Source organism: Cupressus sempervirens, chromosome 8 (genome assembly GCF_028749045.1).
Source record: "Cupressus sempervirens isolate cs-2001-9-10 chromosome 8, ASM2874904v1, whole genome shotgun sequence".
NCBI lineage: Eukaryota > Viridiplantae > Streptophyta > Pinopsida > Cupressales > Cupressaceae > Cupressus > Cupressus sempervirens.
The window spans coordinates 113,203,166-113,228,872 of record NC_143125.1 but is presented as its reverse complement, the minus strand read 5'-3'; the positions used below and the strand labels follow the sequence as shown (position 1 = coordinate 113,228,872).

The following is a 25,707-nucleotide window of genomic DNA, read 5'->3' as shown; positions in this document are numbered from 1 at the left end:
TGTGTAATATTTATACAAAAAAAAGAAAAAAGATCACGGGTGAAAATAATAACCACCAATCAAAAAAGATTAATTTTTATTTATGAAGTCAAATAATTTTATTAAATCTTACAAACTATAGTCGTAATTAGATTAAGCACTATTTTCAATCAATGAACTAATATCATACAAGAGGTTGAAAACTTTATTCTCCGGCCTTTACGGCAGTCACTAATAAAAACAAAATAGTTGCACTCTAATTATTAAATAAAAACTTCAAGCATATATTTTATTATTATAAGCATACATTATTTAAACCAATAATCAAAGTTCTCTTAGTATTAAAACACAGCAACGGTTCAAAGCCTGAATGAGGTTTAACTAACTAACAAGCCTTTCAAATCAAGGTTTCTATGATTACCCATGATAAACGAAAAGGCTGGCAAAGCAAGTGGGGTAAATGAGACTTTTTAAAGTTAAGTGTCCGTATAATTCAAAGCAGGAACTAGGTGCATGCACAAAGAAAACAATGCCTTTCACGACACCTTTTAATATTATTTGACTACCATAGGAGGAATAGGACTGCAACAATGCATGAATGTATGTATTCATGAGTACACACAGTAGTTCATGTTGACGGAAGAGGTGGGGGCAATGGCTTGGGATTCAACATTTCCGTTCTGTGGGTTGTCAAGACCGCCTTGTATTCATCCACCTATGGGCGACTGCACTTCAGCTCTGATGACAAGAAGGAAAGTAATCCAATGTAAAACCCAACTCAAATTCTCCAAACTCGCGTTTCCCAGCATTGCATTTTGATTTTTAAAAATTTCAGACCAGAATCCAGATGGCGAAATGGCAATTTCTCTTCCAATAGCTAAAACTCTTATTCATGTCGGGCTCACTGACGCGGCCCTGGTCTGCCATGGATTGGATCAAAGCAGAGACAAAATTTTCTTTTGCAGAGGTCATGGATTGGATCAAGATCCAGCGTTCTTAATTTAAATTTGCTTTTTGAACAAGTGGGTGTCGTTATTATTGCGAGTGAATACGTGGGTTTTTATTATATGTCAGAGGAGGTAAATGCCGTGATCCAAGCTGACTGAACTTGATGCCTTTCTATGGGATTTTGAGGCTTCTGGATGCCATACTATTCTCACCCACAAGAATTCTGAAGTAAGTCGGCCACCATATTTTTTTACCCCTTTCTCTTTTTGTTTTTGTATTGGTTCAAGGTTTAGGAAGTACCCAAATATAAAACAATTGATTGGTGTATTGAAGCAAAGATGATTGTGTGCCAGAGAGGGCAGGGGAAATCTTATAGGGGTGTTGGAAAATTTGGATATCAATACATAAATGTAGAGAAAAAAATCGATCAGTTCTTTTGTATATGTATTATTTGTGGTTATTTGTAAATTGTGTGCCAGAAAAGGCAGAGGAAATCTTATAGGGCTGTTGGAAAATTTGGATATCAATACATAAATGTAGAGAAAAAAATCGATCAGTTCTTTTGTATATGTTTTATTTGTGGTTATTTGTAAATGAAAATTTACGTTCAGCTAAATATGGGACATTGGTTTTTAATAGTATAGGATTTTATTGTCTATAAATCTTTCCTATGGTCAACTAGTTATTAATTCTAGGCAATATGATACGATCCTTGTATAGGAGTAGGATGGACAACTCTGAGGGAATTCAAATTGTTTTTTTTCTTGGAAGGCAGTATCATAAATCGGATCCATACCATTATTTTCAAATAAATGAGAGGTAATCCCGCTTCAACAGAACTTCGAAATAGATGGAGATTTTGATTCTGGCAAAGGACGAATAGAGGCTTTAAACAATGCAACTCCGAATTTTGTGGAGAATTTGATCCTTGCTAGGTATGAATATGGAGCTATAATTAATACAACTCCGAATTTCATGGAGAATTTGATCCGGGCTGAGGGTGAATGCTTAACACACGCAACTTGCAAATCATTCAAGAAGTGGGTTTCCAGTTTCAAACATTTAACCATAGAAATCTGGCATTTTGAGGCAAACGATAGTAGAATCTGTTGCTGATGCCCCATTGGATTAATTCCTTGAGGATATGGGATGAGGAGCAACAGGGAGGAACCCGAACAAGGAGGAACATCGTTGATTAGTTTTATAGTTGAGGTCGTGGGCTACCAAGTCTATTATTAGTACTTGGTTTTGGAGGATGACAGTCACAGTGAAGCTGAAATACGACCCAAACTCCTACCAGAGGCAACAGCGGGATATTTACTGCAAAAAATGAAATCCTGTCACAGCAACCTTCTCTCAATGAGAAGCTACAACGGAACCTGAAGAAAAAATATCAGTTGTGAGTAGCAATGATAGCAGAGGATACACTCTTTATCTGTTGCGGTTAGACATAAAGCAGCTTCAGGTAACTTTTAAAATCTGATGTGGCTGTGTAAACTACATTAGAGATCAAAATGGTTGAGAGGACTAGGAATTACGTTGGAAGGTTAACTGTATTTAGTTTACATAGAATACTGATGGTGAAATAAGCATGCGGGGGAGGTCACTGGCACTGACAAAAAAACTTAATGTGAAATTATTACCATGTTATTGACCACATCTTGGGGTTGGTGATGGTTGGATACATAAAATAAATAATTCTCTTAGAGACCTTGATACAGAATTTATTCTGAATTTCAAAACAGGTGAGAACATAATGAAAAATCCAACTTCGGAAATGGAGAAGCTACAACTTCACAAAATGGAGTTCACAGAAAACACTGGATAACTATTAATGTTAATTTCGACTTCAAACACCTGTATTTCATGGGAAATATGGTAATATTAGTATTACTGATACGTTTTTTGAGATGTACTTGATATCATAACTACTGGATTTCTCTTATTCAAAAACCTTTAAACAGAGAGAATCTCTAAGAATGTCATAAGGACTTCAATGTTCTTTAATCTTCAAAAAAAAAAATGATTTTGTTGGAAATCAATTGTGAAATGGCATCAAGCAGAATACCTGGTAATCAGTGGTGAAAACTTGTTCTGCAAATGTGGACCAATGTAATTGCCCTTTCTTGGATCACCTTTATATTTTGTCCCAAATCCACAAATCCAAAATGAAAGAAACAGCAAAATGTAGCTAGAGATGTAATCCTCATTTAAGAATAAGATGAGATAAGCCTGTTTTGGAAACCTGCAACCAGATTAGATAATAATGTAGACATAACTCATGGAGTACATTCAAATCTGGGGTTGAGAAATATATATCAATCTACACAACAAATCTCAGTGATTATGTAGGAGTTGAACCATAACGTGAGTTATGATGGAAGACATGATGAGGTGCCCGAAGTATCCTCTACCCTAGGCTGAACAGCAGGACCTTATGAGATGATGTACCTGGTGAAGTTGGTATGCCGTTCTCCTCCATCATGTCAACCTCTTACCTCTTATGATTAATAATCCCTTCTAGTTCACTTTCACAAATTATCAATGTAAATTGCTAGAGAAGGCTGCAATAGAGTGCCCTTAAAATGACCCTTATTCCTAGGTGGAAGAGCAGGACCTATCCTCCCTGTCTCCATGGTTCTTAACCATCTTTAGATGTCATAACTATTGAGGGATCTTTTACCGTTCGCACCTCCTTGCACCTCTTTCCTTCCCTCAACATGATCGATTATTGCAGACTTCCAAATTGATAAATGCATAGACATTAAGATTCAAATATATCAACTGCATATAACCAGGTATAATTATATTAATATATGTATTCTCATCTATATATAATTGTATATGCATATGCATATTTATTCTTTCACACTGCAATAGTTAAGTGATTATAAATAGATCGGTCTGCTGTATACACGATTGCCTCTTCTGTTTATTTGATTGTTTCTGCTGTTGGGTTGATGCCTTCTTGGAGTCTATCCTTTGACATATTTATATCTCCCCTTTGGAATAGGTGAGTTATGTCTCTTCCAGCAGTTATCTCTTCTCTTTGCTAATTGCGCCTCTTCTAAATTGAATCCTTTATTTACTTTGATCAAGTCATACCTATTTGGAAGACAATCACTAACACACTATTAATTTAATATTTTATGATTTATTTCTGCATCACATCTTTTCAGGGGGACAGTCGCTGTGTCTTAGCCCACTGGATCTGCATATTACATTGATTTCTTTATCAATGGGCTCCATCCTGTCATCGGTGTATCAAGGCTTATATAATTGCAGATTTAGGATTGCAGGTTTCTTCAGAAAATTGTGATGTCTTGTGGGTAAGACAATTGTCTGTTATTTGTTTAGGTATCCTATGTTGGAGACATGACAACCAAACCTGCCACATAAGGATTTAATGCAGAAATTCTATCTTGGACTTCAGACTTTATGAAACATTTTTTGAAATCTGGAAAAAGTTAAAAACATTTTAAATATATGCATGATGGTCTAGACAAATCCTTAGAAAAGCGAGATTCTTAAAAGATTATTGTTATTTTTATTTATGGTAGGATCACTTGTTGATTTCCCTATTCATAGTGAAATCACCTTTTATTGTCTCAAATACTTTTGGAACAGTCCATTTCCATCGCTTTAGGTTAGGGATATGCATATGCAATAATAACTTTATTATTATACAAGAGAAGAGGTAAGAAATAAGTAGAATTTAGTTTATGCTTTGTAGATCTTAGCAGTAAATGCCACAAAGTGATTGTAATATGAAATAGGTTGCTGTTAAGAGTCATTTGTATAACATGATTGAAAAGTCCCCCTTTGTAAATGCCCTAGTTTTACCCTAAATCACAAATTCCAAATAGAGCAATAAGTAGAATAGAATTAGTAATATCACAAACCTGGTTGAGATCCTGCTACATGTTAGGAAATCATTGAAACATAAGCCACAAAATAGATCTTTTTCATAGAGATGTTAGAAACTTATAAGTATAGATCATTTCAACCAAGGTTAGGAACATTATTTAATTTTAAAATATATTTAATTCATTGATGAAGCTCAGCCATAGGAGGGCTAGGATAAAGGGGCATGTTAGAGTGCATTAAACAATCATCTCTCTTGCCCATCATGTGGCTCCTTACCATCCATTTGGGGGGTGTACCTAGTGAGGAATCCCCTAACCTTTTATAATTCTTGGACCTTTACCCTAGTCCCTAGAGCAGATATCATCCCTCTTGGCCATCATGTTGTCATCCATATGAGGGGGTGTACCCAGGGAGGAAATTCATAACTGTTCCCCTCTTCCATTTCCATTCTTTTCCTCTTCTTTGTGATTAGAGCCCCTTAACAAAATGGTCAACCAAGGTAAAGGTTCGAGGAAACTACAATAAGGTGTCGGAAGCATTTTTCCTTTCTAAGCCCAAGGGCAGGGCACTCCTTTCAGCCCCCTTGACCTCATGGGACAACTTGTCATGACCATGAGGTGGTGTACTTGAAGAGTACCTCGTAACAGTTTCTCCCTCCTATTCCTTACTATACCTTACCATGATTGATTATAGCAAACATGTAAGAGTTTCATATCATCGCATGTTTTTTTCATATTCATGAATAAGAAACCATAAATATAATCACTATCCATAAGCAAGAAACCATAAATAAGATCATTATTCACAAGCAAGAATTCTTAATGAGAGGCAAGAGCCTACAACACAACAGTAAATTGTGAGCCTCTCATCGGGGAGGTCTTGGGGTTGAATCTACTCGACATTAACACACAGTATTAATTAATCATAACAATAATAATAAATAATCTAGGCTTCGGCCCATTACTATCAAAAAAAAAAAAAGGATTCTTAATGAGACCCATTGATACTTCATAATAATATGTATCAGTGTTCAGATTCTCTATGGTGAGTGAGATTGCTGTGTTTGAGATCTGATTGGTTCGATGACACTCCTTTAATATTGTTCTTTAATATGTATATTCCCTCTTTGTGGTAGAAGAGTCCTGTCCCTCCCAAGGTTGTATCTATCCCTTCAGAACGGATGCATCCCTTTACTTACACCAATTGCAACCATTCCCCTTAATTGCACTTTTGTTAGTATTACTCAAATTGCATCTTGCCACCTTTTGGACAGTAATCATTAATCATATTGCTAATCCATTAATTTTTATTTATTTCATCTAATCAGTAGTCTTTGGCTGTGTTAATATAATAACATTAAAAGCTATTATATCTATTCTAACATTAATTTCTGTTTCTGACATTGACCACTGCAACAAAGACAATTGTAGTGCTGTATAATAATGCAGTCGCTGCACCTCTTTTTTTAATCACTCTCACCATTCGTTGTGAATCAAAGTTTTGTATCATTATATCTTTAGACCTTGCATCAGAAAAGACATGGATTGTTGATCTCCCATAGATGTTGGGGTCATCAAGACTGTATTTGGTACTGCTTATATCTACAACATTTCTTTAACAGTTCCTACTAAATTTTGACCTCTAGATTGCATTCTCTTTGAATATAATGACAACAATCGATAAATGTACTCATGCATCTGTTGAAGAAAGTTTTGATTGAATTTAGGAAATGTCACTTGATATGCACTCACTTAGAATTGTTTCATGTTTTTAGTATTGGCTCACAATGCAGAAAAAACACGAAAGCCACTGCATTTCCTGAATATCAATATACTACTTGTGCAAAGCAAAATAAACGTTAATAAGTTAATAACCCGATATGAAAAGATTTGAGGAAATCCTTGATATAATTGCGAACAAAGAGTTGCAGATATCAGTAAGTTTGATCTCAGTTGTATTAAATGAAATTTGAACAAGACTATATGTTATAATCAAGAAAAACAATTTGGATCATTGGCAACTGATAACTACATGTACACTGTTGTCAGCGATATTCTTGTGTAGAATTTTTGAATATTTGCAGACACTAATATCTATTAATGGGCCATACAATGATGAAACTCAAAGTATATTTCATCCTTGTCTCAACTGTTGTTACCAAAAGCAATCAGAGCGTTCTCTATGTTGGGTGGATATTTTGCACCCGACAAATTTAACTTTCAAGGAACAGTTGCAAAACAGTGGTTTCAGCCACAGTGTGCGAGACAAGTCTCTTATAATTATAGGTGAAGGCTCCTCCTTATTGCTACTAGAATCAACAAAACACTTAATTATTTCTATCTACACTAATCTAAATCAGGGTGACATATTCATCCTAATTCTCTTATATCAGGATAGATGTTATCATTACAATACAATCGAATAGATGTTATCATTACAATACAATCTTTAATCAATGGCATGTTTCACTTACAAAGTATTTATTGGAGCAATAATTTTGATAAACAAAAGATTAGAGTAAGAATGACCTTCAGTGTACCAGCAACATTCAATATCTTAGAAGTTAACAAAATGTCAAATTCTTTCCATGACCCCTTATGAGATTTTGTGATAAAGAATGAAACACAAAAAAACAAAATGAAGCAGCACGAAGTTCACACACTATTTCCTTGCGCAAGCGTTGTATGCTAATCTCAGACTTTATAAGAAACTCAAATGCAGCAAGATCAAACTTGAAAATCTAACTATAACTTTAAACACAATTTGTTGACAAAATGGTCAGCTCTCCCTCAGGATTAGAGACATGGTTTAATTGCCTCCTGTGGATTAAGTCTAGTGGTTGTATCGAGTGTTGAGAGGTCGATTTTAGGTTGATCTTTTGCGCAAAGACTACCACACTTGTAACAAGTGGTATCAAAGCTTGGTTACAGGTTCAAATTTCCTTGGTTAACGTTGGGGGGAAGATTGTTGACAAATGGTCAGTGCTCCCCTCGGAATTCGTGGAAAGGTTTAACTGCCTCCTTTGGATTCTATAAGTCTAGTGGTTGTATAAGCCTTCAGGCATTGATTTGTCAATCTTAGGTCAAGCTTTTGGTGCAGCGACAACCACACTTATACCACAATTTGCAGTTCAAAGTCTGTAAGGTTGGGTTCAAATCCATTCTAGATAATAGATCAACATTCAAAACCAACTCTAGAAAATATCGTCACATGACTACTTGAATCAACATGATGTCTGAAAGCAAACTGTTTCTTTTCTTGATTGTAATTTGCCTTACATCTAAATACAAAGTTTTAAATTGCACACTCAAATTGGCAGAGTTTTGTTGCACTGCCCAAAAGATGTCCATTTACAATGAGCCCTCTTGTATTTATAGAAGAGAGGTTTTGAGAAAAAGGTGGAAAATTATGTACCTATTGTTGACTTATTCAACATTACATTACAGTCTTATGTAATGTGGTTACTTGCAATTGTAATTCTATGCTTTATATGTTACGTGACCATATGCAATTGCAATTTTTTGTTTTACATGTGAGTTGACCATATGCAATTGCAATTTTATGCTTTTCATCTAATCTTCTGTTTATCAGAATTATTGGTCCAACAAATACTTTGTAAGTGAAATACACCATCGATTAAAGATTGTATTGTAGTGGTAACACCAATTCTGAAATAAGACAATAGGATAAATGTCACACCCTGCTTTAGCTTAATGTAAATAGAAGTAGTTAAGTGTTTTGTTGATTTTAGTAGCAATAAAAGGGGGAGCCTTCCCTTATTATTAGGAGAGACTTGTCTTGCACCCTTTCGCTAGAATCACTGTTTCTCAATTGTTCCTTAAAACTGTTGGTTGCAAAATATCCACCGAACACTCCATATTATCTTTAAGTTTTGTTGCCAAAAACTTCTACAAAGACCAGCAATATAACAAAAAATATTTGCTAGTCTAAGGAGAATTCCTAGTTGTAGTTTTAGTTGGATGTTGAACATTGTAAACTCAATCTTGGATGCTCACCTCGGTGTCGGGAATCTTGATCCCACTTTAAACCAATGTTGTCTGGGTGGGGTTGGATTGAAAGGAGTTGATAGGTCCCCATTCACTTGATTCGTGTATAAACATGACCTTTTAAACTTTTAAATTAAATTTTAGGAAAGAGAATTGTATGGAATCTACTTTTTGAACTGTAATGTGAGAAGTCATCTTGCAACCTTACTAAATACTTGATGGTTGATACTAATAATATTCACTGATCTATTGAATATTGATGCATTATACAATTGATTTATAGCCGAGTTTTACTTAAAATAACTTCACTTAAGAGTGAGTGGTGTTTGTAACTTTAAAAAAAATACTTGATGATGAATAATAAACAGGTGAGCAACTGAACAGAAGCCCCATAAAGAGTAACACATGTTATATTCCTCATTTAAGAAATTATTATTGGCAAAAACATTGAGGAAAGGTCTGTATTTAAGTCCAGGAAGTTTGAGAGGTTTGTCATTTGGATCTAATGCAACTTCTCATGAATCAGTTATATGCCTATTCTGTTGCATATAAAGATTTTGGCATTCTTTCTGTGAATTCAATATGAATTTTTCCATCCCTGCTTTTCCTGGATGCAATTATGTTTTTTTTTTTTGGGTTCAATTTTATGTTTAATTGTTTATTCCAGAAGCAACTGATTATCTATGTTATCATTCTTGCATGTTTGTAGGTTGGAATTGTTGCAATGATCCCTCTGAGGGAAATTGTAACTGTTCTATTTTTCCTCCATACCCTTGTAGTGGCTGTGGAGGATGGGACCTCTGGTTTATCCAGATGCAGTTGCGAGGGAGAAGGATGGTGGAATAATGAGAACATATTTCAATGTCAAATGGTCAGTGATTTTCTGATTGCCTTGGCTTACTTCTCAATCCCTCTTGAACTTTTGTACTTTTTGAGCTGCTCAAATGTCTTTCCTTTCAGATGGGTAATTGTTCAATTTGGAGCATTCATTGTGCTTTGTGGGTTAACCCATTTTGTCAACATTTGGACATATAATCGTCACTCTTTCCACGTAATGCTAACATTGACCATCTTTAAGTTCTTAACTGCACTTGTGTCTTGTGCTACGGCCATAACTCTTGTAACTTTGATTCCTGAACTGCTACGGGTGAAGGTAAGAGAGCTTTTTCTAAAAAACAAGGCAAGGGAACTTGATAGGGAGGTAGACATTGTAAAAAGGAAGGAGGAAACAAGTTGGCATGTTCATATGCTCACTCAAGAAATCCGCAAGTCTTTAGATCGTCATACAATCTTAAACACAACTCTTTTTTCCTTAGCTAAGACATTGAATTTGGAGAATTGCACCATATGGATGCCACAGGCAGATGGTTCATTCATGGAGCTAACTCATGAGCTGAAACGGCGACATTTACAATCTTCAATAACAGTTCCAATGATCGATCCAGAGGTGGTGAGGATCAACAGTAGTAAGGTTCCAGTCATCTTAGGACCTGATTCTGCCTTGGGAAGAGCAAGTAATCTTCACTGGTCATTGGCTGGGCCTATGGCAGCAATAAGGGTGCCTTTGTTAAAGGCATCAAATTTTAAGGGTGGAACACCAGAATATTTAGAAGCATCATATGCAATACTGGTACTGGTCTTGCCATGTGAGGATGACAGACAGTGGAGCTCTCAAGAATTAGATATTGTAGAGGTTGTGGCAGATCAAGTTGCTGTTGCCCTTTCTCATGCAGCTGTTCTGGAAGAATCACAGAAGATGAGGAGCCCACTGGTTGAGCAGAATAAAGCATTGCAGCAAGCACGACATGATGCAATGAGAGCAAGTCAAGCACGACATTGCTTTCAAATGGCTATGAACCGTGAAATGAGGGCGCCCATGCACACTATATCAGCACTTTCATCTATCTTACAGGATGCTAGACTCAATGCTGAACAGCTGGCAATGGTGAATATGCTAGCAAAAAGTAGTAGCCTTCTTTCTACTCTCATAAATGACGTTATGGATTACTCACAATTAAATGATTCTTCTGCTCTGGTTCTTCAGTTGCATCCTTTCCGGCTACCTTCAATGTTGAAAGATGCAGCACAACTTATAAAGCACATGTCCAGTAGCAGAGGTCTCTTATTCAATCTTGAAATAGGTGATGCTATGCCTGACCGGGTTATAGGAGATGAAAAACGCATTCTACGCATTATTCTACATATGAGTGGATGTGCTGTTAATTCAATCAAAGAAGGAACAATATCAATTCGCATTTGCAAAGAAGACAGAACTGAAGGTTGGTGGGACCCTAGCAATCGAAGATGGAGACCTTCATTTTGTGAAGGTTATACGTTTTTAAGATTTGAAGTCAGGACCTCTAGCTCTGGAAGTGACAAAATTGCCCGCTCCAGCTTCCTGAAAAATGTACAGGAGGACAAAACCAATTCCCCAGAAACAGCTGGAGGAGGCCTTGGCTTTGCCATGTGTAAAAAGTATGTTCAGGTAATTGTCTTCCTTGATATTTTATTTGTAAGAAAATGAATATTTTTGCAATTCCTTAAAATAAATTTGGCCTTAATATTTACAATGTGAATTAAAAAATGAACGTAAAACAAGATAGAAATGTTTCAAAATAAAGCTTATCCGCATTAGGGGTCTTTGAAGGAGGACCTAGTGTGAGTATCATTGTAGTGTTTTCTGACATGTTTTAGTTCCAGGCAAGAGTACACAAAGGAGCACACAAATGCCTGTTAGCTGTTTATCTTTAACAGTCTTCTCAACTTTGATGAGATATTAACCATGTTTTCATTGCTTTGCAGCTTATGCATGGAAATATTTTGATAGAGTCCAATTCTCAAGGTGAACACTCTGTTATAATTTTTATAATTAGATTACAACTGCAGACTCCAACTGAAAATAGCCATTGGTTGTCTCAAGATGAGAAGATATATAATTCTTCTTTAAAAGGTTTAAAAGTTCTTGTTGCAGATGACAACAATGTTAATCGTGCAGTTACACTGCAATTGCTTGAAAAGTTAGGTTGTGAAACAACTGGTGCAGATTCAGGTTACCAGTGCTTAATTGCTTTATTTCAGTCTGGAAAAGCATTTCAAGTGGTCTTTCTAGAAGTTTGTATGTCTCAGATGGACGGATATGATGTAGCCTTCCGTATACGACAAAACTTCAGATCAGGAAACCGTCCCTTGATTATTGCTTTGACTGCCACTACAGATAGAGAAAGTGTGGATAAGTGCCTTAGTAGTGGGATGGATGGTGTGATACGGAAGCCAGTTTCATTGAGAGAGATGAGCAAGGAACTTTTCAAAATTATACAACAAAGCAAGCATATCCCTGTCATTTAGTGCCTATGAAGTTTATGAGTTGCAGTAAAATCGGGAGACTCTCTTTCACCAGTTGGGCGGGAGCAGAAATCTGTGGAAGATTGGTCAAGGTTACATGATCGTCATTTTCATATGCTGGAGATTGTGGTGCTTAAATTTAAAATATATGTGGATTTCTGCGAGTTCTCAGAAATGTGGTACTGCATCATATACAATTAACACTGTCAGCTGAGTGACTGTCTCATGCATTGATCCTGTAATGAAAAATTACCTGATATATGTATGACAGCTTTACCTGTCTTTTTACATACCAAGTTTCTTACTGATTCAATTTATTTGGGCAGGAAGATTAATATCAAATTTTATTCATGTAATTACTTTTGTCTTCAGAAGATGATCCAATCAAGTTAGCTTATTTTGAAATTTTTAAGCATAGATCATACTTTTAGCTATTCAGGTATCTATTGCAGTTGCATAGTACCCTTTTTCAATCCTTTTTAAGGTGCATTTGTAAACTATGCCTTTTCCTCGATGGTCAGGGTTCTTCCTATCGTTTCAAACAAGGAAAGATAGTTCAATGTTCATGTTACAATGCTTATTGATTTAACCTACTTCAAATATTTAAAAAATCCTCCGCTAATGAACACTGATTTAATATAGGCTCTGATAAGCTATCTTGAGTTCATTGTTAATAACATAGATTGTTGTTAATTGCTATGTGTACTCATGTCTGGTAAGATTAGGACTGGGACTGTGGGGAAGCGAAAAAGAGGTCCAGTGGTTAAACTTACCATAAATAGTTCGACAGGAAGTCAACTATTTTCTGTCTCATTTTGTATCCCATTTATATCACCATTGGGCAAAAAATATGCTGTAGGGAGTGATAAATAAATTAAGAAATGCTAAGACTATTTTCATATTCCTATCCATCTTTCACAGTATGCATAACTGCACTGTGGTTGACAACTAAAGATTATTATAAATGGCCTCTTGATCAGTTATTATCTGTCTGGCTTGGTCTAGAAGTTAGCCCTTGATCACACACTGTGACAAACTTGGTCTAAAGCCTCTTTATTTTTTTGTAAGCTCAATTTATTTCTCTTCATTTATAGTTGCTATATGCAGCTATTTCTTTTTATTTACTCTGTTTGGGCTAAGATCCTTAATTATATTGAATGAACCAGCCATCTTTGCGGTGAGCAGAAAATAGAAATTTTAACAATATACAATAAGTGCCATTTTTATAGAGAAATACACAACAGATCTAGTAACACAAGAATGCAATTTTAAGTCCTTGATTTAAAACAAAGGGTAAAAATAAACTTAGAGACAAACACATTAATCAAACACTGTATGATTTGAAAACACATTCCGAAAGCTCTTCAACAATATCAATATATAATATACTTATGTTTGGCTAAATTATGAAATTTGGTGCCATAACAAAGCGTCCTTTAAGCTGTTGCTTAAACATGTCTGTAAGCCTATCTTGCACTCCATGCAAAAAGAGCTTGCTTGACTAGATGATATAAATTGGATGTACAGATAAATACATACAAGTAGATCAACCTGGGGTTGTATTCCACATATTCTCATCATTTGTAGTGATAGTAAGTATGCTTCTTGCTACATATGTTCAGAGTTCATTTAAGATCTCTGATTCTAAAATTAATGAATATCTTTTGCTTTGGCCATAAATAAGCCAGCCTTACAAATTACAGATATCGTGGTGGATACTGAATCAAGGGGAAACTCTCCAAATATATAGAGGACTGGCAATCTTCCTAATCAGATATTGTAGACTAATGCTATGGAGGTCAGTCATAATTGCTCAGAAAGATTGAAATGCTATTTGTCACATTCCATATAATTTTATTTGATTTTATAAGATGGCTTGCTTGTATCACAATTTCTTGACGAACATGTGCAGGCACTGGCATTAGACATGGCACTTTGAAGTTTGAATGATGTACAAGTTCCTTATTGTTATTTTTCTAGTATGAGGATAATGTAAAGATTATTGAAGTGCCCTGGTGTGATTGACTGGGTAAAGAATCTATTTTAAGAATAATTTCTACTTGGAATAGTTGATTGAGAAAGATATGTTCAAGAGTTCCTTGGAGATCTTAGCATGGTTGTCTCAGTGAGGAGTCTTGAATGAATGAAATGAAAGGATTTTAATGATGTCCATGAGACCACCGGTCTAAGGGACCAAAAGAACAACTAAGCAGCCTGCTGAATTTTCTCCAAGTTGTTCCTTTTGTTGTGGAGCTGAATTAGTAGATTTGCTGTCTTGTGTAATCTTGCCTCCTCGAAAAGTGCCTCATGTTGTTAACCTGTAAGTTATCCTTGAACTTATTGCAAATATCTTCGTAAGCCGTACACTCCATCACAAAGTGCTATTCTGTTTCCATCACTCCCTTGCTGTAGAAGGTACATATTCTTTCTTCCTACCCCTCCTTAGGCACCTTCTACTAAGATTTCTTTAGGGTCCCTTTTTACTGTAAAAGTGTTAGTTGCAATTATGAATTAATGATGGCCATACCCTAGTCCTTCCTTGAGGGTTGGCAAGAATTGCTTATGTCTATGCTCTTAATGGTCGAGTAGGTATCACATGCCAATTATTTCAATATATGTATGCACATTCCTTGTTGCTCTTTGCCGTGTGTGTATGCAGATAAGGAAGATGATCTTCAACAATGGCAAAAGAGCTCAGTTTATCCTTACATACCAACATATATACATGATTAGAAAGGTAAAGAGGAACATTCTGCAATTAAGCATCTACTGTTGTAGGGTATGTAAAGTTCTTCCTTCCCTCACATCTTGGCTTTCTATTCTTAATTTTAGCAATTCTCTGGCTTGAGACAATTTTGTATAGAAGAATCCTTTCATATACGTGACTTCCAAAAACTATGAATCCCTTATATGGTGCATGGGTGGATAACCTACCTTCAAAGTCTCAGCATCTTGTCAAACAGTTTTTTGCTTTCAAGATTTCATACAAGCTGTCCTACTCAACAGTTATGTTGGATGATACCAAGGGAAAAAAGCATTAGAAGCAGCCGAAAAATATTTAGAACTTCCATTATTTGATTGTCAAATGAGAAAAGAGCATAGATAATTCTGTGATGGAACATACAAAGACATGCATGACCTTCATTTAGAGTCGAGGAAGTAAAAGAGGAGAAAGATTAACTATACTTCTCATGAGGAGCAATTAGTACAAATAAAGTTTTATTACTCTGTGCACTAGATACTTATTCATAGTGCTGCAATCTCCTCGTACTACCCAGATTAATTAATTACCATTAAAAATCCTCAACACTGGTATATAGATCACCAAAATGCAATCAGTAGAGACGTGCCAATTATGAGAATATCTGCCATCTTTTGAGAATTCTTAGACTAGGGCTCATTCAACTAGAAACACAATATGGCCCGATCCGTAAAATTCATAGATATCCCATGAAAAGTTTCATTCAAATGCATTCTTTTAAGAAAACTTGTTTCTCGTAAAAGTTATGTTTATTGAACAGCTTTAATGGCTTTGTAGAACCACAACTTTCATCCAGAACAATCTGAAAGAGATCTAAGGCAGTGTAGAAGTGATGGAGCGGCCAGAGATAAGAAAAATTGAAAATCAAATTTTCAGTATTTTTGTATGTTTTGGTATTTGCATTTTCAAAGGCCTTTGGAGCGAAAATTGTGAACAAAAATGTTATTGGTCCCTTAACTCAATAAGCTGAAGGCATAGTGTTAAGGGACTGAAACTGGATCTGTTGATGACCTTTCCAACAGTGTAAGCTGTTCTGGATTTTGAACACCAATTAGGGAGTTATGATCCTGCCCAGTTGGGATCACCCAGTGCAAAGCAGCACGGTTTCTCCCAAAACCATGAGCTTCTTTTCTTTGAAAGCTTTTACATTTTAAAAGCATTTTCTGGAGATGGTGCTAGGTGTCAGTGCTGCGAAGGATCTGAAGGCGCTAAACATCAATCTTCAAGCAAGTCCGCTATCAGCACCACACAAGTTCAACACGAGCTAAAAGGAGAGGTTCCTAAAGCCCCTGCTTATGCGATAAGTGTTCTAGCCGGGGTCATGTCAGTCAATAAACTGTGGTACTCACATCCTTCAAGGCAAAGTGCCACTTGTTATCCGGTGGAGCATCTCGAGGTGAATTTGACCTAAAAGAAAACTACCGATATATGCCAAATGCAAGTATTCATTGCAAGTGGAATTGGAAAGTTATTTTTCTCATGATGGTGAGGAAGTTGAAAAAGGCACAGGTGGCGTTTATGCTACTCACATGGAAGGAGAGTAATGATGAAGAGATCATCTTTTTGGCTTAAATATAGAACTGTATATCACTGTCCTGGGTGTATAACTGTCTTGTCTAAAATTGCAGTTGCTAAACTGCCTTCAGCATTGTATTAAGATGCACAATGGTCTTGAATAAATACATAATTTTTCTACCATATGCTCATATTGGTATCAGAGAATTGTTTTTCCTTCTGTGCTTGCAAAAGAGGTCTGAGCTGATGTTTATTGAATAAATATAAGAAGACACTCACAAAGCAACATTCTTTGCCTGGGTGTATTGCAACATCCTGTGATCTGCATTGAATGGAGATATCATTTAGTTTCACACTTTTGATAGAGCAATTCTATGGAGAAGATCGACATGCCAAGTATGTAGTTGAACAAAACAAAGGTGTTTGAATCTTTTGAAAATACTCTGCAATCTGAGAAAGCGACATAATTCAGACCTAATCTATACAAGGAAAGCTGGTGCAGAGGTACAATAAGCATTGCAGATTTTATTATCTGTATCGGTAAGGGCAATTACAAAGCAATCTATGGTAAAGGTGGAGGGAGAGAATAATCAAATACAAAATATTCACCTTTGAGGAAGGATCCTGAGATATTTCTAATTGAGATATGCTATATTGCGGCAAAAAAGGAGTTGTCTTTGTCTGTGGTGAAGGGCAAAAGAGGAAAAGACAAAAAACCCTCTAAGTTTGATATTTGTACAGTTCTAAGCCTGGTGTATTATGTATATTGCTAAAGGTATCACAAAGAATGTTGTAAGAAGAGTGAATGCAGCTCTACTCATGCATTGGAGATTGTCAAATTCTGTCAAAAAAGCACTGTAAGGGAATAGTGCAAGATGTATATGCACTGTGGAGTAGCCACATTCAATTTTTTTCAGTAAGTTATTTTCTCTTAGTTTCAGTTTCTAGAGCAACTCGTTTTTGTAGCCTTGTCAAACGCAGTGAATTCCTTGTTTGAGCATCACTTCTTCAGCCTTCTCTACTCTATGGAAAATACACCACTATCATATAACCATTTATTTGCCATCTAATTTCCAATGGCCCAATGAAATCCTATTTAGTTTAGCACATTAGCAGATACATCTCCTATAATGTTTTTTACTCATGTCCAAATAGAATATGCCTCATTTTCAATAGATAGAAGTAAAATCATGGTCATAAGTGTGGAAGTTTATAATGTTGAGGCTTAATCAAAGGAAATAAGGTTTCCCATTGTTATGAAGATTATATGGCAACTATAAGTTCCACATTTTCTAGGAGTTGGGAAAATTGAAGTCATTGTGGAGAGAATTTGACCATTAGATTTGGGATAAAAAATTAGAAGTATTCCAATGAAAAATCATTGAAAAATGTAGATCTTTTCATTCACATAGCTGGAGGTGGAAACATTGTAAAGTTGGGTAGTGCTTCCCTTGTCTCAAGGTGTCATGGAAATTTTTGGAGATGGATCAATTACATATATCCAGTGGAAGATTTAAAGTGTGGGCTCATTGATGGAGTAACTGATCAAGAAAAAACTGTACTTTTCTGTTTTGGCGGCTGTAGTACTTCCTCAGGTGCTGCTTTGGTGATAGGTGGCATTGTGAGAGAGGATGCAATTTGAGTCAGCTTATGAGTTTTGTAAGATGCCAAGAAGAGGATGTCTCTTCCTCAGATATTTCAATCAAGTAATACATCTTCTTATTTTCAGAGCTTGAGAGAGTGCAGCCAAAAGCATTAAAATAGTTGTTATCTTGTGATAAGTTTATCAATGTTTCCAATGTATCATTCAATAATTATGCTTGGACATTTGGGGCCATCTTTAATACATATGACAAGGCCGTTAGATACTTATATTATATATACAATATTGGATGGATAGATTGTAGGTGGTCATTTTTGAGGCTGGTTGCATTGGAGGATGGAGGAAATCCCATCATCTTAAGTCAGCTTCTTGCTTTGAGATGGTGTTTTGCATGAGAAATATTTTTGGCATTTTTGGTTTGTGTTTTCCATTTTGATTTGTTTTCTAATGTTGAAAAATTTGAAGAATGCTTGTCTTGTGAAAATCTATTTTGGATACAAGTTTGGGAATCGGTGTTGAGTTCAATATGAATTTTTGTCCAGCTAGCTTTAGAGTATATAATTGAGAATCATACCCTCTTGTGGTTGTTAGAATTAGAGGGACAAAAGTAACAGTTACATGCAAATATAACCAATATCAGAAAAATAATAAATCACACAAAAGAGAATACAAGACAAAGATTTAACGTGGTTCACCCAATCCCTAGGCTACAACCACCAAACAACAAGTCCAATGTTCTTATTATTTAGCGATTACAACCAGATTACTATCCAGAATCCCTTACAACTCAATACCACCGCAAGAAGCTACTAAATCATGATAAATTATGAAATCCCTAACCCTAAGTCATTTTATTCAAGCTTTTTACCACTTACAAAATTAGGACTAGAATAAGTCCTCCAATAGAAAAATAGCTCTAGACACCTTTTAAAAAAAAAGGTCATTTGAGATTTTGGGGGTGCTGTCCTTGAAAACCTTGGTTGGGGTGTTGCCTTTCGACCCCAACCTGTATCACGACAGGGAGTGCGCCTGGGGCTCTGCCCCAAGACCTCATATTAGGGGTGCTGCCCCCAAACCCCCGTAGGCAAATCTGGGGAGAAACCGCATTGAATGAAGTAGGGAGAAAATTAACCTTTGAGTTTGATTAGGCTCCACATAACAACAATGGTCGCTAGACAATGATAGTGATCTGTTGCATCTCTTATGGATCATTGTTGATTAATTCAAGACTTTGTGATTTGAGAGTTTGGGATTGAGAACTTAAGAACACAACTCGAAGCTACACCCTTTTGATGGTCAAGAGATAACTTGATGGAGCCCCACTTGGTTTAGGATTTGCATCTTCAGAAGAAGATTTTCTAAAAGATGTGTATTCATATTATGTTATCAACATATTTTATGTAAGCCTTAAGGGGAGGTCACTAGGAAGTTGTTTTATATTTTTAGGATCAATATAATAAGGGGAGGATTGTTGGCATAACTAAGTCATTGCATTGTATTGATGTATAACTATCCTGTCTAAATTTGCAGTCGGTAAATTGCCTTTGGCATATATAAAGACACACATTGTTATTGAATAAATAAATCAAGTTTTTACAATACAGTCACACACCCATGTTAAGGCAATTGTAACAATTGTCATCATGAGATCTATAAGTAGCAAATATGCAAAAGCCTTTTAGTTTTAGGGACCTTTTCTGGATAGAGATCATTCAATATATAAGCCTTTGGGCACATTGTATTGGTGGAGTTCTTTTTGAGTTCACTGGTTTTAAAAGAGTAGAACTCTTATAAATAGTTACAGTTTAATTCTTAGACCTTAGCTTTGTATTTCATTTAAGCAAGAGAATTAACACATAAAATTGTGCCCAGTTTGCCTCTATTCTGTATGTACTTTAGTTTTGGGGATGATTTTGAAGCTTTGCGTCATTTTTAAATGAATTTAGCTATTAATTGTTGTTATTTCCAACTTTTATAATATCATCATGTGCAGGTCTTTGAATTATGTTATAAACTCGTTCAATCATCTGTGATAATTTGTCATTCATGATTATTTTATGGCAATTGGCAAGCAAAATCTGCATGGGATAACTATTTTAGTAAGATTGTAGGAGCATCTCTTGTGAGCTTTAGCGGGTGCTTCTAATGGGAAGATCTGATTCTGCTTTATGTCCGTTTCACTTGTTTAATCTGTTCTCTTTCCACCAATGAAGAGTATGGCATTTTGTGCTCTCTTTTGGGGTCATTTGTTTCTTTATTTCTGAAAGGCAATTCAAAGTGTTGTAAAAGCTTCAGTGCACCACCTTCATTTAGCTGCTTTTATTTCTTCCTTTCTTGCCCCCTTTCCATCCCCTCTAAAAATGAAGAGCTGGCTTCTGTAATTCCGAAGGTTGCTTAGCATAGCGCGTTAGGTCCACATATGCAAAGCTTCCCATAAGAGCTATTACCTTCCTAAATGCAAAATTTGGGATCAACATACTTCAAACCAAGATGTAAGTGCAATAGCTATGGTTGGTTTCTAATAGCTTAAAATCCTTATGTAAATCTTTTCATTCCACTTACATTTTTAGGTCAATTGCATTATTCAATTCATGCTGCTACATGTACGTGAATGCTTTAAGAATCCACAAAATTATAGTGCAATAACATTATTCTTGCGTGGGGTTATTTTCAATAACTAGTTTTGGAAGAGAATGTAGTTAGTGTTCAGTGACTATTATTGTGTTTTGCTAATATGGTTTATTTGACTATATATTAATTGTTTGTTGGCTTTGGATAGTTTTAACCATTGGTTCATCGACTATTGTGTTCCTTTGGCATTATCAAGCTCTTTAAATAAATTTTGTATTGTCAAGGAAAGGAATATGATCTAGTTGGATCAACTTTGATCCTTGGCTAAACATTGTTGGTTTACTTTTATAGTAACTTTATGTGCAAATAAAGGTTATACTTTTACTCCTATATTAGTGTGAATTATTAGGCTTTTTTTTTCATTATTTCAAGTATTCATTTTACGAAATAAGAATGAAAACATTGGCCATAGACCTTAATAAAGGCGCAAAGAGACCACAAAGTTGTCAAGACCAAGAGACTTGATCTCTAAGGATCAAAGAGAAAGAGAATGTAAAAGAAGATTGTGAGAGGCACTTGAGGAAAACGAATCATGCGATTCCGAAGTTATGCCCTTCCCAAAAACATAGTGAAAGCCCAAGTTGGAACCTCAATCAAGAAAATAAAAACATTAAGGGAGAGTGTGAAGAGGTAGCCAAGCACTTGCCACTACTTAGTGAAGTGCGGGTTGATCTTTCAACCAAGTGGAGAATTCAAGACAACCTTTTGTAGAACAGGTAAATTGGGAGCCGAAGTTAGACCTTTGTATTATGAAAGTAACCTTGGGGGCATTGAATGGTTGTCAATAAAGAAGGCATGCTAGGGGTTTGCAAAAGAAAATCTAAGGGCAAAAGAAATGTTTAAAATGCTGAAGCTAAGGTAGAGTAGAGGATGCCTTTGCGATTGAGAGTGCAATTGAAATGTCCAAATCAAAACTTCAAAACAAGCAAGTTCCAAGGGCTAGTTTTTCATCAAAACAAGACCATGATAAACCCTATCGTAAAAGAAAAAGGTATCCAAGTTTACTAGCAACGGATCAAAGGATCTCGAGAGGTATTGAAAGACTTGTGAAATAATTTGGACAAGTAATTGGCAAGATGTTAAGATAATTTGTGTATTGTCTTTTCTAGTCATCTTGCGAGGTGTAGCAATGAATAGATATACAAAAATTGATAAAGTTTCTTGGAGCTCATGGGAGAGTTTAAAGGAATCCTTCAAAGATGAGGTTAAATTGCTTCACAATGGCAATGAAATAGTACCAAAAACTTACAATACAAGACTAGGTCAACACAAAAACATACAATCTTCTAACTGTGGACTTAGAGAATGGCTTGTGAATATGGAAAAAGAATCAGCCAAGGGTCTCAAGAAAATATGGTTAATCTAAGCTCCATCATTAAAATAGAACGTAGTACCATCATCGTCCTATGCAAAAGCATACAATTGAGCAAAGAACATAGAAAATAAAGATAGCAAAATTCTTACATAAGAAAAGAAAAACAAAGGAAGATGGAAGTTTGAATGACAACAATGATGATGAACTAGGATTAGATAAGTGCTTTAGAGGAACATGCTTTGAATAATGCAAGAATTGAAGGTAGGGAAAGAAATCAAGAAATATAGTGTCGAACTATGATATACTGAGTCACGATTGCAAAAGCAGAGGTAGTCCTAAAGGTAGCTATCATAGAAAAATGTTTTTTGAGATTTATCAAATTATTAGCCATAATGTACACAAGTACTCTTTGCATAGGGAGAGTACTCTACTCCACTAGAGACAGATAACACATCTTAAAGTGGTTATTGAAATCAAAGAGGTCAAATTCATCAACAATGCAACCCCAAAGTATGCTTGATCATACAATGCCAGAAGTGTAATGAATGAGTACACTTTGCAGGATATTGCCAACACAAGTAGAACAAAAATTCCAACTATTGTGCAAATCGCATGAACCTGAGTTTAGGAATACATTGGGTGTTTGAAGCAAAAGGCTAGTGCCAATATGATTGATGTAAGACATAACAAAGGACTGTTTGTTACTCACACCCAAGCAAAGAAGGTTGTGTACCCATACCAATGTATAGAACAAGAAAGGATTTGTGAAGCAAGGGTTGAAATGGAGGTCTAGATCAACAAGGTATGTAGGTACTTGGAGTTTTATGAGGCCAAAAAGTGATTTTACTATAAGCCAATCATTTTTGTTGAATTTTGTGTTTGTTTCATAATGGAAGAAAGCTTTACATTGTTGGGTTTGGGCTGTCCAGTAGCAACCAAATACATCATGACTAAGAAAGAAAATGATCTCCATTGTGATCAAGAGTTGGAAGTATATAACATTTGAAAAACCAAGCAGTTAGTGAGGGTCTAGCTTCCTTGAATTTGTTATTTTTGGAGACCAAAGAAGAATGGATGTAGAAGTAGGATCAAGGACTGATGGAACTGAATGACAAAGGGAGCTTGAAATTACAATTTTGTTTGGAAGATAAATCAAATTATCTTCCAAGATTGTTTCATTGGCAAATGGAAGACTCTCAGCTATTTCCATAGAACTGTAATTTTATTGAATTAATGTATGTTGGATGCAATACAAAGTTACACTTTAACTTCAGCAAAGGCTCCCAACTTTATTTTGTACATCAGAGTACCAATTGTAAAATATTAAATTTGGGGCATACAAAACCTTGTCACCAAGTCAGGACAATCACAGGAAAATTATAGAAAAGGTCAAAGTATTGTACAATGTGTAGGACAAACAGTTAAAGTGAAAGATAACAGGCAAGCCCTATATGAAAATAATAATAATAAACCTACGTTCCACTATGTCTCGGAGATGGGGATGGAGGGACAGCAGATGACACATTTCCAAGATGTTTTCTAAAGGGACAAAAATGTGGGACAGCAGTATGCAATATATGTATGTATAAAGATATTATAGATAGAGGAAGGGAAAGAGAGAGATATATGTCAATATTTGATAATGACAAGACAGTATGCAAATAAATTATGGATTCAGGAGTTACAATAGTAGTATAACAACGTGAATGATAATAGCAGCAGTATAAATCAGTATAACAGGATTGTAGCAATACATTAAAACACCAAGACCATGGCCTGTCAATATAAATATCCAAATTGAAATGTCTCAAACATTAAAATATAATAGTCTACATGCACAACCTATGAAACTAAGGCATTTTTATTATTTAATATATAATATTTTTAACGTATTTTTATTTAACACGTAAAACTTAATATGTTTATTATGATGAACAGTTAAAAATTTAAATTAAATATTAGGTTTGTAACTTTATATATTTTAATTTTTATTGTTCAATATATAAAATTTGATATATTTATTTTTATTTAAATTAAAATTTAATCATGATTTTTTTGGCAATCTTTTTCCCATACCAAGCTTCATTTAAATTTTATTGTCTGAGGGCACAAATTCGAACCTTGTGGCTTCCCACATTGCCCCTTTGGCAAAAAGATTTTTTGAAATAGTATTCTTTTTTGTTTTTGTTTTTTTTTATGCCAGAAATCATCTGAATGTGTAGGGGACACTTTTTCGTTTTGGGGATGGATAGGAGACGTTTTGAGTGCCCCCTAGGCATTTTGGAAATGGATAGGGGATGTTTCGAATGTCCCCTAGGCATTTTGGGGACGGATAAGGGATGTTTCCAGTGTCCCCTAGGCATTTCAAGGACGGCTAGCCATCCCCAAATGCCAGGGGACTTCTCCTTCAGCCTTTTGAGATTGTGGACGGCTGGGGGATGTTTCCTTTATGCTCCACTGTTCCCAAAACGTTTTACGGATGGGGACGTTGCCCTTCGTTAATGTTACTATACCAGGATTGAAATAAGCAGCAAAAGATGTAATAATGAACACAAGACACATAATTTATCTTGGGAAAACCTTCCACTTGAGGGTGAAAACCCCAGCAATGTGAAAAAGTCCTTATTGAATAATAGCATATGTTAGATACAATGCTCAGAACACATGCTGAGAGTTTACGATAAACTTCAGCAATATTAAACAATACAATCAATCTCTCACCAGGGATAAATATCACAAACTGTATTCAAACACCATAATATAAGAATGAACATCTACATATGCATAAATACTCAGATTAGCTTCATGATGAATCCACCGCCCATATAAGAACAAAAGCCTCACTATATATATCCGACTATTGAACAAAAGTCAACACAGATACAAATGTCCTGTAAGGCAAAAAATACAAGTGTCGTGTAACATCCAAGAAATGATTCAGCTGTCCACATGGGAGACTCTTCAGTTGTCCAAATGCGGTGACTTTTCAACTTTCCAACCAATAGTCTCTTCAGATTTTCAAATGCAGTACTCTTCTTTTCAAACGTAAGACTCTTCATATATCCCAATGAGAATCTCTTTAGATAATCAGTTCGACTTCCTGAGAAAGAATAGCAACCAGCAAGTTGAATATAATAAAAAATATCTCCTGCAGCTGCATATATTAACACCCTTGGCGGCAAGAATTGCATTCCCATGTAACTTAGTAATAAACATATAGTTGAGGAAAAGATTAAGAAAAAGAAAAAAAAAAGATAAAGAGAATTAGGATTTTCAAGATTCAATACTCACTAATCGTATGACTAGCAAAGGAGAATCAAATTTTAAAATTTTAAGATTTCAAAAATTATCATACGGCAGGGCACAATAGGCTTCACCATACAGCTTGTATTATTTCCCTCCAGTGTCTTGACTGCATTGTTTTACTCCACTATATGACTTGAAATCCCTTTTCATAATGTATTTCAGTTCCAATATGTCTGTTGTATGACTTTTCTTATCAACTGCCATACGTACTGTACAACTGGACTGTAGATAGTCTAAACTGTTACAACTGTCATAATACCCTACAGTTTATCTATTCTCCCTCACTTGTAGAGTTCAATCTTCTAATTATTTATGTTGCACATTACATGAATTCACACATAAGGTATATAGCATGATTGGTATACAACATAGTATTGATTAACTCTAGCACCACTATATGGTTTACCTCTCAGGGCATTGCTTCCATACAAAG

At 35.5% G+C, this 25,707-nt stretch overlaps 1 protein-coding gene across 11 annotated transcripts in view; it reads left to right on the top strand.

Annotated features, from left to right (window-relative positions):
- The first annotated feature begins 486 nt into the window (after nucleotides 1-486).
- The window catches only part of LOC149541841 (ethylene receptor 2-like), a 37,734-nt gene continuing 12,513 nt past the window's right edge, over nucleotides 487-25,707 (top strand). Inside the window, exons 1-5 of one of the 11 annotated variants that reach the window (XR_016355384.1) lie at nucleotides 540-1,155; nucleotides 9,511-11,286; nucleotides 11,604-11,643; nucleotides 11,773-12,405; nucleotides 13,832-13,941. Coding sequence is in view for 3 of the 11 variants with exons in the window: in XM_089796918.1 (XP_089653044.1) it covers nucleotides 9,526-11,286; nucleotides 11,604-12,146 (2,304 nt within the window). In the remaining 8 variants the exon portion in view is untranslated. Of the gene's footprint in view, nucleotides 1,156-1,647; nucleotides 2,393-9,510; nucleotides 11,287-11,603; nucleotides 12,500-13,831; nucleotides 13,942-14,055; nucleotides 14,923-25,707 lie in introns of those variants that run through there. The other 10 variants (XR_016355379.1, XR_016355378.1, XR_016355381.1 and 7 more) reach the window with 10 other exon arrangements.